Raw genomic sequence first — 12,066 nt, 5'->3', positions numbered from 1 at the left:
TCTGTCCCTGGCCCAGTGCATCATGGGAACAGGGCAGACCAAACTACCAAGCCAATTCTTCACCAGAAAGGAGACAAGCTACCGGGGACCGGTTTCTGGCATTTCAGCCTCTTCGGCCCGACTTGCTTGAATCCTGATGGAGCAGTGAGAAAGGGACTCATGTCTGAGTATACCCTGCCACACCTATAGTGGCCAAAAACGATACAGAAAAGGGGGTGGTGATGAACAGAGTGTCTGAATTAAGCAGACCACTCTTACCCAGTCCAAAGATCAGGGCTTGATCCATCACCGTTATTTATCTCACTGCCCCATCCCAGCTCGGAATTCAGAGACTCTGTCCCTCACCACCCCTTGTTGTAAATATTTTTGTCCACCCTAAGCGTGGAAGGGTATACTCAGATGTGAGTCCCTTGCTCATTGCACCATCAGGATTCAAGCAAGCCGGGCCGAAGAGGCTGAAATGCCAGAAACCGGTCCCCGGTAGCTTGTTTCCTTCCCAGTGTAAGAATTGGCTTTTGTAGTTTGGTTTGCCCTGTTCCCATCATGCACTGGGACAGGAACAGACTAATTTGCATACAGCCAGGTTCTGAAACTGGGATGGTGCAGTGAGCTAAAAAACGGTGTGGGATCTAGCCCTGATCTCTTGACTGGGTGAGAGTATTCTGTTTAATTCAGAGACTCTGTCCCTCACCACCCCTTGTTGTAAATATTTTTGTCCACCCTAAGCGTGGAAGGGTATACTCAGATGTGAGTCCCTTGCTCATTGCACCATCAGGATTCAAGCAAGCCGGGCCGAAGAGGCTGAAATGCCAGAAACCGGTCCCCGGTAGCTTGTTTCCTTCCCAGTGTAAGAATTGGCTTTTGTAGTTTGGTTTGCCCTGTTCCCATCATGCACTGGGACAGGAACAGACTAATTTGCATACAGCCAGGTTCTGAAACTGGGATGGTGGAGTGAGCTAAAAAACGGTGTGGGATCTAGCCCTGATCTCTTGACTGGGTGAGAGTATTCTGTTTAATTCAGAGACTCTGTCCCTCACCACCCCTTGTTGTAAATATTTTTGTCCACCCTAAGCGTGGAAGGGTATACTCAGATGTGAGTCCCTTGCTCATTGCACCATCAGGATTCAAGCAAGCCGGGCCGAAGAGGCTGAAATGCCAGAAACCGGTCCCCGGTAGCTTGTTTCCTTCCCAGTGTAAGAATTGGCTTTTGTAGTTTGGTTTGCCCTGTTCCCATCATGCACTGGGACAGGAACAGACTAATTTGCATACAGCCAGGTTCTGAAACTGGGATGGTGCAGTGAGCTAAAAAACGGTGTGGGATCTAGCCCTGATCTCTTGACTGGGTGAGAGTATTCTGTTTAATTCAGAGACTCTGTCCCTCACCACCCCTTGTTGTAAATATTTTTGTCCACCCTAAGCGTGGAAGGGTATACTCAGATGTGAGTCCCTTGCTCATTGCACCATCAGGATTCAAGCAAGCCGGGCCGAAGAGGCTGAAATGCCAGAAACCGGTCCCCGGTAGCTTGTTTCCTTCCCAGTGTAAGAATTGGCTTTTGTAGTTTGGTTTGCCCTGTTCCCATCATGCACTGGGACAGGAACAGACTAATTTGCATACAGCCAGGTTCTGAAACTGGGATGGTGCAGTGAGCTAAAAAACGGTGTGGGATCTAGCCCTGATCTCTTGACTGGGTGAGAGTATTCTGTTTAATTCAGAGACTCTGTCCCTCACCACCCCTTGTTGTAAATATTTTTGTCCACCCTAAGCGTGGAAGGGTATACTCAGATGTGAGTCCCTTGCTCATTGCACCATCAGGATTCAAGCAAGCCGGGCCGAAGAGGCTGAAATGCCAGAAACCGGTCCCCGGTAGCTTGTTTCCTTCCCAGTGTAAGAATTGGCTTTTGTAGTTTGGTTTGCCCTGTTCCCATCATGCACTGGGACAGGAACAGACTAATTTGCATACAGCCAGGTTCTGAAACTGGGATGGTGCAGTGAGCTAAAAAACGGTGTGGGATCTAGCCCTGATCTCTTGACTGGGTGAGAGTATTCTGTTTAATTCAGAGACTCTGTCCCTCACCACCCCTTGTTGTAAATACTATCAGTTTGATAGACTGTATTCAGAAGGTATTTAGCCCTACTCTTCTAGTAAGAATCCAGGACTTGATGGTTGAGAATAACATATTGTCGCCTTTCCAAGCCGGATGTCGACAAAAACCGGAACAATCAATCAGGTTTTTAGATTTATTCTCCTTTCCTGGTGAAGGGAGCCTATACACTGCCTTCATAGATCTGCAGTCAGCATTTGATCTTGTGCTTCATGAAAGCTTTGGCTGGTATTGAGAGACATGTGGATGCTACAGGAGATCCTGGCACTGGTTGTTCGTCTTCAGGACGACAACTCTGCTAGGGTCCGCTGGGGAAACCAGCGGCAAGTCATGGACCCCATTATTGTCAACAGGGGGGTCTGGCAAGGCTGTGTCTTGGCCCCCACATTGTTTTCCCTTCATATCAACCAAGTTGTGGACTTCCTAGATAGAATTCCAGCAGATGCCCCCACACTAGGGAGTAAGAAGAGTGCCACACATTTTTACGGATGATACGCTCCTTATTTCTAAGATTCCCATGGGGCTTCATATAATATTAAACCAGTTCAAGGCTTTCTGCTATAAGAGGGGACTGGAAATAAACACTAATAAGACAAACTTTATGATGTTTAACCTGCATAAATCCTTTACAGTATATCTAACTTTCAATACCATTCTTTTAGAGAGGGTACGCAGTTTGGAATATCTGGGTGTAAGATTGGCTGAAGGTATGACTTGGGAACAACACCTAACCAAGACCAATTTAATGTTTAAACAGATAGTGGAAGCTCTGAGGAAGGAACATTCTTCCTCATATAGCAAACCAGTTGCCCCGGCTATAGAGATTTATAAAAACAAGGCAGTAAGTACAGTAAGTAGTGCACTTTACAGGTCTGAGCTGTGGGGCTTTGAGAAAGTGGACGAACTCACAATAACTGAGTAAATGTTCCTTAGGAACTTAGGGGGGTCATTAGGATGGCGGACGGACAGTCCGCCCGCCACCCTATAGGGAAACGGGACCGCCCGCCATAAGGGCAGGGGTCCCGTGGGGGCAATTAGGATGCGCCCGCCACAGTGGTGGGCGCATCCTCCATTCCTGTCATTGTGGCGGGCGGTGCACTCAGCACCACCCGCCACAATGCCAGGAAGGCATGTTTTGCACTTCCATGCACAACATGGCTGGCACCGCACAGTGCCTGCCATGTTCTGCATGGAACTGCTGGGGGGTACCATAGGTACATGTGCACCCCCCACCCCCAGAGTCCCTGGAGGCCTGCAAAGGGGCCCTAATGCCACCACGAAAGGCATGTCCCAGCCTGCATAGTAATATGGATGGCGGTGTCTAACAGACACCGCCACCATATTAAACTCGTTGATCGGGCGGAAAAGCGGCGGAAAGTCTTTCCGTCTGCAGCGGTACCCCGCCACCATAGTAATATGGCAGGGGGAATTGGGTGGCAGGCGGTGTCGGATCACGAGCGGATCGCCACCACCATGTGGTGGTGGTGATCCGCCCGTGATCCTAATGGGCCCCTTAGTCTCCCTTCCACTCAGCACTGCCCTACTCCCCCACAAATTAGACATAGGGGTTAAATCAATATAAGATCTAGCAAAATTACGTCCTCTTCTTTTTTGGCAGAGATTGGTTTCAACCCCCAAATTGTCCACTTATGTACCTGCCTTTGAAGAAGTTTGCACCCTAGACAAATTCAGAAAGATAGGCTGGATAAAGAATATTACCACTCTGTTTGGTAATATCCGGTTAAAGGGGGTTGCAACTATTCTTTGGATCTCCTCCCCCCCCCCCAAATACTTCTAAAATGTATGTACTGAGATTGGGTACTGGAGAACGAGATTAGGAATAATAAGCTAGGAAGATTCACAGCGGAATTCTTAGACTTCAAATTGCTGCATTCTCTGGAGGGCTACCTTGATCTGAAGAGCCTGCTGACAGAAAGCTATATATTTAATTTAGATATGGTACTATCCATTTGAATGCATTCACAAGTTTGGGCAGCAGAATGACTCTAATAATAAAGGTTGTCTTGCTGTCTTGCCCCCGAATGAAACGGTAGGCCACATCTTCATTGGCTGCCCAGCATATTCTGTTCCGAGAGGTAAATCGAGGTTGTTGTCCAGAATTGTACCATTCTCCATCTCCTCCATGTGGGACACCTCCTGACTCTTCTGTGGTGCCTCATCTTGAAATCTGACTGAACCTCTGTTGATTTCTCTGTGCTCTATAGTTTCCCTTTAGCAGAGCTTTATATCTAGGAATACTATTTCTGTTGGACTCTATTCAATACATTGGGGTGCACACAAATTATTTTGCTTAGAAGATCTTGGTATGTCATTAGGCCTGTGGCTACGACATTCCGATTCATGAATCATTCATTGCTATAGCATCCACGCAAAACGTTAACATATACCGATATTTGCTCATTTTGTCTGGCCAAGCATGCTCCCATTCACCAACCCATAAAAAGGTTGACATAAGGGAGTGCAAGGACACCACAGCTCTTCTCTCTTTAATTGCAGCGGACATCATTAGATGAGAAATACAGAATGTTCCAGTACCTGTTGAGTCACGTACAGTAAAATGTGAGTACTGATGAGTAAGCTTTGCAATCTTGCGTAAATGTATGTGTCTAAATGTCACAAGGCAAATACTTTGCAGGATACCAATGTGCAGGCTTTGGATATTCTTGATAATGAGACAGATTAGTTAAAGAAAGTGTTGTGTACAATGGCGGCTCCACTACAATGGCGGAGAAGCATCTCCCCACTGCCTGGCGCAGAGCGAGCAAACGAAATATAAAAAGTTGCTCCAGCATCATTTCATTCTTCTTTTGCCAATTTGTAAATGGAGGAACCGGGCATGGGTGGGCGGAGGAGGAGTGCTTGTGCACTCCCTAAGTGCTCATGTGTGTTTGGCCGACCGTCTCAGGCCGACCAAAACACACTTGCTCACTTAGTTTTCTCCAGCCCATCTGCATTCAGCTGCCAGGCTGGAGAAACCCCCACAGACTCCCTGGTCTGCAGCACAGGGATTGGCTTGGAGTCTGTCCCCGGGACTGCTGGGACCCAAGAAGAGGCCTGCAGGAGCGATATGACACGGAAGGCGGCTGGCAGCGTCGTGTACGTTTTTTTATTACTAACCCGACCCACCCCCCTCCACGCTTGCTCTCCCCCCGCGTCACCACCGTGCTCCTCCCACCCGCTCACCACCCTTTGTTAGTGGTGGCCGCCACTGGTTATGTAATGAGCAAAATGCCACAAAATTGTACATTAAATCATGTAAGGCTCAAATGCAGTTGTAAACACACAATACAATCCATTAACCCGTTGCGTGCTCCCGCCGGCCAACGGCCGACTGGAGCACTACCTCCCTGGTGCTGCGAACGGCCAACGGCCGTCGCAGACCCGCCCACCTTTTAGAATTTCCGCACCGCGGCGGAATTGCCGCCGCGGTTAAGGCGTTAAAAAGTTAGAAATAAAAATTCCAGCCTTAGGGCCTGCTGCAGATTTTGGCGGATGGGTTACTCCGTCACAATAATGATGGCTATACCGTTTGCGTTATAACAAGTGCCATAGGATGTTAAGCACTTGTATTAAGGTGGGCGTTATGTCTGTCACATTTATTGTGGAGTAACCCATCAGCAAAACTCAAAATTAAAGCCTTAGTCACTGTGATACAGTAGATTAGTTCCAAAATTCTAGTTTCAGCTGTAGAAACTTTTCTTAAAGTTGAAGTTCTTCAGTGGGGCAAACCTGAAAGCTCTAACCAAGAAGGGCTCCGCCACGTCAGATAAATTTGTTGACTGATTCCACTGTAGCCTTGAAATTACAAATAATGACCGGAGGCAACTCTGTGCTTTATAAATTTTATTGTATTGTACTGTATTATGGCAATAACTTCGGGGAAGGAAATACTGTTAAGACACTGATGTGTAATATCAATCTCCACATCAATCCTAGAATGACTTATTGCATAATCAATTGTTTTGACACATTTTATTTCCCATTTTTCTGGTCTTTAATAGGACAAGGATAACAGGCAAGAAGTGATCTGCGTTTTCTGGGATTCCACAGAGGGAGACGGGAGCTGGTCCCGCCAAGGCTGTACACTAAGTAACTCTAACCGGACTCACACAGCATGCAGCTGCACCCACCTATCAATCTTTGCCGTAATCATGGCTTTTAAGGACGTCCATGGCCAGGTGACCAGAGCAATGATCCATACTAGAGAGATTCAGAGGGAGGGGAGGGTCTTGTTGTGTATTTTATGCACTGATAAGGAACCTATGAGTGTATATGCATTTGACATGGGTAATTGAATGATGTACCTTATATGGGGAGCTACTAATTCCCTAGCCAAAGAGACTAGTAAATTGAATATATTTTTTGAGTTGATGTAGCACCTGGTGGTCATTGGAAGGTAGTGCCACATTTTGGTTTGCCTCAACAGAAGGATCCATTACATATGTCTCACAATAGCATAAATCAGAAATAATAATGAGTGTTTTTGATGTTTTTGTACAGGAAAATTTTCCTTTGCTGGTCCTTACCTATGTTGGGCTCACATTCTCTCTGCTGTGCCTCAGCCTCGCTATCCTCACCTTCCTCTTCTGCAGTTCCAGCCGCAACACGAGCACTCCCATGCATTTGCAGCTCTGTATCTGCCTGTTTCTGGCAGAGCTTCTGCTGCTCACTGGACTGGACAAGACAAGCAATAGGGTAAGGAATTTCACTGAATGTTCTAGAATTTACACAGCTATCTTAAAGTACACTCCCCAACAGCGCCAGACTGGGAACGCAAACCGGCCCTAGCAATTGAGTCGGACCGGCCGGGGGTGGGGAGGGTGTGTACGTAGAAAAGGAAAACACTGCAACTGCTTTTGTTACAGGGGGGCGATAAAACTGGGCCCGGTACCTGAAACGGCCCCCAAGGGTCCATAGCTGGCCCCCACTCTGTTGCATTCCCAGGTTTATGATTTCTCGTAAAGCTGGGAATGTGTCTGATTCCATGGGTGTTGCGTGGGAACACCCACACCAACACCTATGGAACGCCTCTTTCACTCAGTGTTCTGCGTGAAAGGGCCACAAATTTACAAGGCCATGCAAAGCCACATAAAGTGGCTTTACGTGGCCTTGTAAATATGCCAGGGCACATTGCACCACCAGAATGTCAAAAAAAGTGACGTTCAAGTGCCGCGAGGGGCCTCATAAAGGAGGCCCTCAACTCAAGGTTTTGTCTGCCATACACCAAACTTCTAATTTTCAAGAACAAAGGCCCACTGAATTGTAGAAAGAATAGGAAGCAGGGGTTAAGTAAATGGGCTACTGCAGGAAGTGTATGGTAAAGAAAGGGGACTGAGCGATGCTGAATCCGTCATCTACCGTGTAAGAACTGACCATTCAAGCTATGCAAAACAGATACAAAAAGTACCCATTCTCAAAAGATTCCAGTGGCCATATGACACTAATAACTCATGTTCCCAGTTCAGAAAAGATATGAGGAAAGCCCAAAGTTTGCCATGTGAAAATAGCAGCAGCAGCCAGCACAGGTAAGCACAGTGGGTGGGGCAGGGCGCAGCAGGGGGAAAGCAGACAGACGGCAGAATAGGTGTTACTTATTTATTTAATTACACCTATTCCGTTGTCTGTCGACTTCCCCCCACTCCCAGCCCGCCCCGCCTCACCGCGTTTACCTGTGCCGGCCGCCGCTGGAAAATGGAAATAAAGTTCAGAGAAGTCAGAGTAGACGTTCAATTGCTTAAAGATTGAATGTAAGAAGTCCAATTTCATTTAGGATTTAAAATCATAGCAGTATAAACTAGACATTAGGACAGACAATCACTGATATTGGCAGGCAGAGCATCTCTTTAGAGAAATGAAACTCGAGATTTGTGTGAGGAGCTGATGGTACTGCTGTGGTTGCTCATGCCCATGACAATAGTGATATTTATTCACTACAGATCAGTCTGTGGTGGGAAGGCAGTATTCAATGTTTTTTCCTGCATATCACAACAGATGTTATCAACATTTTGGTCACTGAGCCATCTTGCTGACTGTATGGAAACTTCTCTCTCTTTACCAGGAAGGAACTGGGTAGACTGACAGATAAGTCATAGATGTGGATAAAATGCAAGCTGATGTCTGGAGGGAGGCCTCTTGTTCCCAGAGGCTTCCCTTTTCCGCTAGAAGAGTGTTCATAAGTTTCAGAAATAGACTGATTCAATTTTAATACCTACATCACCTATGCTATTCAAGAAAGAGGTTGGCTAAAAATGCCAGATGTAAAACCTTGGTATGCTATGCTGCTTGGCTGAAATGGGTCTGTGTACCTCCCAATATGCATATGCAATGGTATATAGCCACACTAGTTTCTAATGCTAGATATTATACAGTGGGACGTTTTTGGTACATTAAGCTAGGCCTCAATGTAATGCTTTTGGGAATAAGATCAGAAATATAAATTACTACTGGGTACATCCATTTACTATTGGTTAAACTGTGGCAGTAGGGAAGCAAGATCTAGCTATCAAATGGAGGAATAAATCTTCCCCTACTGAGATCTACTTGGATGAATGGGATAGGTTGATGGATGCTATCTGGAAATAATTCACATGAGGTGGAATTTGCGTGCAAATGTTTGACCAGGTCTGGTGGAAATTGAGGTATCTAACCTGAATGGAGTGATACTGTTTTTGGGGTCAGTTCAGAAAGTCCAGCTTTGAAAAGTCAGAAATATACTCCTATGGGTTTCCTCATATGTTTGGTGTAGATTGGTAACTTTTTGGAAATTCTGAAACTTCTGTAGGAGTACTTCTAGAAATTTTTGTCAGCAGTGGAGATTCAAGGGTGCTCTTACTAGCCTATATTATTACATTAAAATATTCCACTAGTTTGAAAAATGCCTGAGTGAGTCAAGTGGACCTGCATGTTTGCATATTTAACTTTCACTATATTTGTTAACGATAATATATAGTGCAGTCCGAATCAAGCAGCAAAGAAAGGAATCGTAAATAAAACAACAGCATAGGATGGGTGAGATATTCTAAAGAATAGTCGATTTAGATTGCAAGGTACATTCTGAAAAGGTAGTTGTTTAGGTCTTCTGGGGATGCCAGCATAATTGGGTTGAGTTTGAAACTTTGGGCAACTGCTTGTATATCCTTCATGCTTTCCAGGAGTTCATCTACCAAGAGTTTTAGATGTTTTGTTTGTTGGAATTTCCAGAAGACGGCAATATTTGACTATACTGTCTTATTATCATGCTGAGTTGTAGGATTTGTTTTTCAGGAAGCTGGGAAACTGAGGGGTAATGCTTTAGATCTCAAGATCTCAAGCAGGAAATTTTAAGGGCAAGTGAAGCTCTCTCAGAAGTGGAGTGATGTGACCCTCAGGGGCCTATTTATGAGCTTGTTTGCGTCGCTCGTGCATCAAGCAAAGCTGCGTGGTGCATGAGCGACGCAAACCTTATGTGTGATTTATGAAGCAGCGCAAGGCCGCTTTGCATGGTTCTAAGCCGCTCTATAAATCTGGAGTAAGGCAACTCAGTGCAAATCACTGCGTTGGCTTACTCTGCACAACTGAGGCATTCCATGGGCATTCCCACCCAACCCCAACGGCTTTTGACGCATTCCCAGATTTACTAGTACTGACCTGTGAATGCGCCAAGAAGATATGCATTCTCCGGCGAGGCGTAACAAGGAGAAATATATTTATTTCTCCTTGTTACTTCCTCTTTCTATGTGTGCTGCATTCTGCAGCACACATAGAAAGAGGAATACGTCTCCCAGGATTGTTTTTGTGTTTTTGTGAGGGAAGGAATCACAAACAATCCTGCATGCAACACAGGCACCCTTGTTCCATGGTGCAAGGGTGCCTGCATTTGCACTAGGCTTCCAAAAGGGCACCAGCACAGGGGAAATGGCAGGAATGCAACATATCACCTTATATACAGTGCACCCCTGCCCTTTCCCTGTCACGCAGTGCAGCACAGCAAAGTGACTTACTGCACTGCATTGCCTGGCATTTACGTAAATAGGCCCCTTAGCATCTATTGAACAGGGAGCTGCAGGAATGGAATGCGATTCTGGAGGAATTTATAGCAATGGGTATAGCGACACAATAGGATGGGTAATGCACCTTACGTACTACCACAGTTAGATGAACAGAAAGGACATGATTCGAGTGTAGCATCAAGATACTGTAACGGGGAGGCCCAATGCATCGCTGTTAAGAGTTACTGACTAGAATATCAATGCTGAATAGAGGTACCAAGTAGGGAACAGTAGTGAGTCTGTATGCAAGGGGAATGGGGGTGAGCAGTGGCTTAGCAAGGGGGTTGTGGGGGGGCGATCCACCCCTGGCGGCATGAGTTTTGGGGGTGGCATCCTCCTCCCGCTCTTACTTGCGGCCGAAGCGGGGGGCAAACGCAGGAATCCCCAGCACCCACGCTCTTACAAGCAGCTGCCGCTGGGAGACAAACACGGGGGCCGCCACGGGTGGCAAAAGGTCTAGCTACACCACAAGGGGTGGGATATTGTTGGTTCGTTGTAAGTTGTGGGTGGGAGGGGGGCCGCCATGTTTATTTTCATAACTGCATCACCCTGAGTATACAAACAGAATATGTGCTCCTGTTGATACGGTAATGCATGTCTAGATGTTATATTTACTAGAAAGTATTGACGGTAAGAACCAAGCATGACAAAAAAAGAAGAGGGAGCTGTAGTATGGAGAATGGATTTGAGAGGTGTTAGCGCAGGTTTAGTTGAGCCTACTGATAGGGCACAGCCACCTTCTAGATGTGAGAGAACTAGGGCCTATACAACTCATCTCAAATCAGAGCAAAACTAATAGGTTTTAATTTATTTTCTGAGGGCCAGCAGTTGAAAGAAGAGCTTCAATGCAAGGTTCAAAATGTGAGAAAACACTGTAACCTGGTAACATGGTGAAGACCAGTCATTTTTGAAAATTTGAATTTTTGGAAAAACAATTACTGCAACCATTAAGGAGTAACTTTATGAATGTTTCCAGAATTGGCATAATGAGTATAAATGCTTGTGAATACTCACAAATAGACAAGTTCATATGTGTTTATTGCATTTTATATAGGCAGCCTGATACTACGCTCTCTCAACCTGAACCTAAAACAGTATATAACTGGCCTTCTAGCAATCCTTCTAAATGCTGGGGTGCCCTGTCCTCTGGAATGCCTGGGTGCCCTCTTCCAATTGTCTTGTGGCAGTTGTAAATTTGTTCGTTGTAGTTGCTGAACTGATTTAGCAAAGCTTTCAGCATTTTTTGGCCAATACTCAGCATCTACCAAACTCTCTTACTCATGAAATCCCAGAGGTGAGCCATGTTTACTCAGAGTAACTAATTTATGAATCAAGCCCATGGTCTCTAAACAACCTTTAAAAGCATTTTCTGTTTTCATATCTGCAGGCATGACCAAGATGAGGATACCCAAACAATTTACACTTGTTCAGTGGGCTCTAAGTGTTCTTTATCTCTCCCCAGATTGGGTGTGCCATCATCGCTGGGCTCCTTCAGTATTTCTTCTTGGCTTCTTTCTCATGGATGTTTGTGGAGGCTTTGATGCTCTTCCTCACAGTCAGGAACCTGAACGTTGCAAACTACTTCAACACTCGCAAGATCAAAACTCTGCACCTGTGCCTCTTTGGCTATGGATTCCCACTGCTCATTGTCATAATTTCAGCAGCATCCAAGCCTGACAGCTATGGGACTTCAAGGCAGTATGTACAAGAACGTCTACTATCATCATACTGTATCACTTTGTATAAGGCTAATTCTCAATATCATATTGACATGTTTGGATATAGAATTATTATTATTATTAAAGGGGTTAGTAAAGCGCCTGGTGACGCCTCCCGGCGTGTCCCCGCGCTGTGGAGAAATGAGTCAAGGGAGGAGAAGGGGGGGGGGGAGTCTAAAGGGCGAACAGATGTGTTT

The 12,066-nt window shown here is 45.8% G+C and overlaps 1 protein-coding gene across 1 annotated transcript in view; it reads left to right on the top strand.

Annotated features, from left to right (window-relative positions):
- ADGRE1 (adhesion G protein-coupled receptor E1) overlaps positions 1 to 12,066 on the top strand; it is a 273,334-nt gene that overhangs the window by 235,991 nt on the left and 25,277 nt on the right. The window contains exons 9-11 of the mRNA XM_086917969.1: positions 6,126 to 6,302; positions 6,625 to 6,819; positions 11,614 to 11,849. Coding sequence (XP_086774095.1) covers positions 6,126 to 6,302; positions 6,625 to 6,819; positions 11,614 to 11,849 — 608 coding nt within the window. The remainder of the gene's footprint in view (positions 1 to 6,125; positions 6,303 to 6,624; positions 6,820 to 11,613; positions 11,850 to 12,066) is intronic.

Source organism: Lissotriton vulgaris, chromosome 4_1 (genome assembly GCF_964263255.1).
Source record: "Lissotriton vulgaris chromosome 4_1, aLisVul1.2, whole genome shotgun sequence".
In the NCBI taxonomy this organism is placed as follows: Eukaryota; Metazoa; Chordata; class Amphibia; order Caudata; family Salamandridae; genus Lissotriton; species Lissotriton vulgaris.
This window is presented reverse-complemented; position numbering and strand designations above follow the sequence as displayed.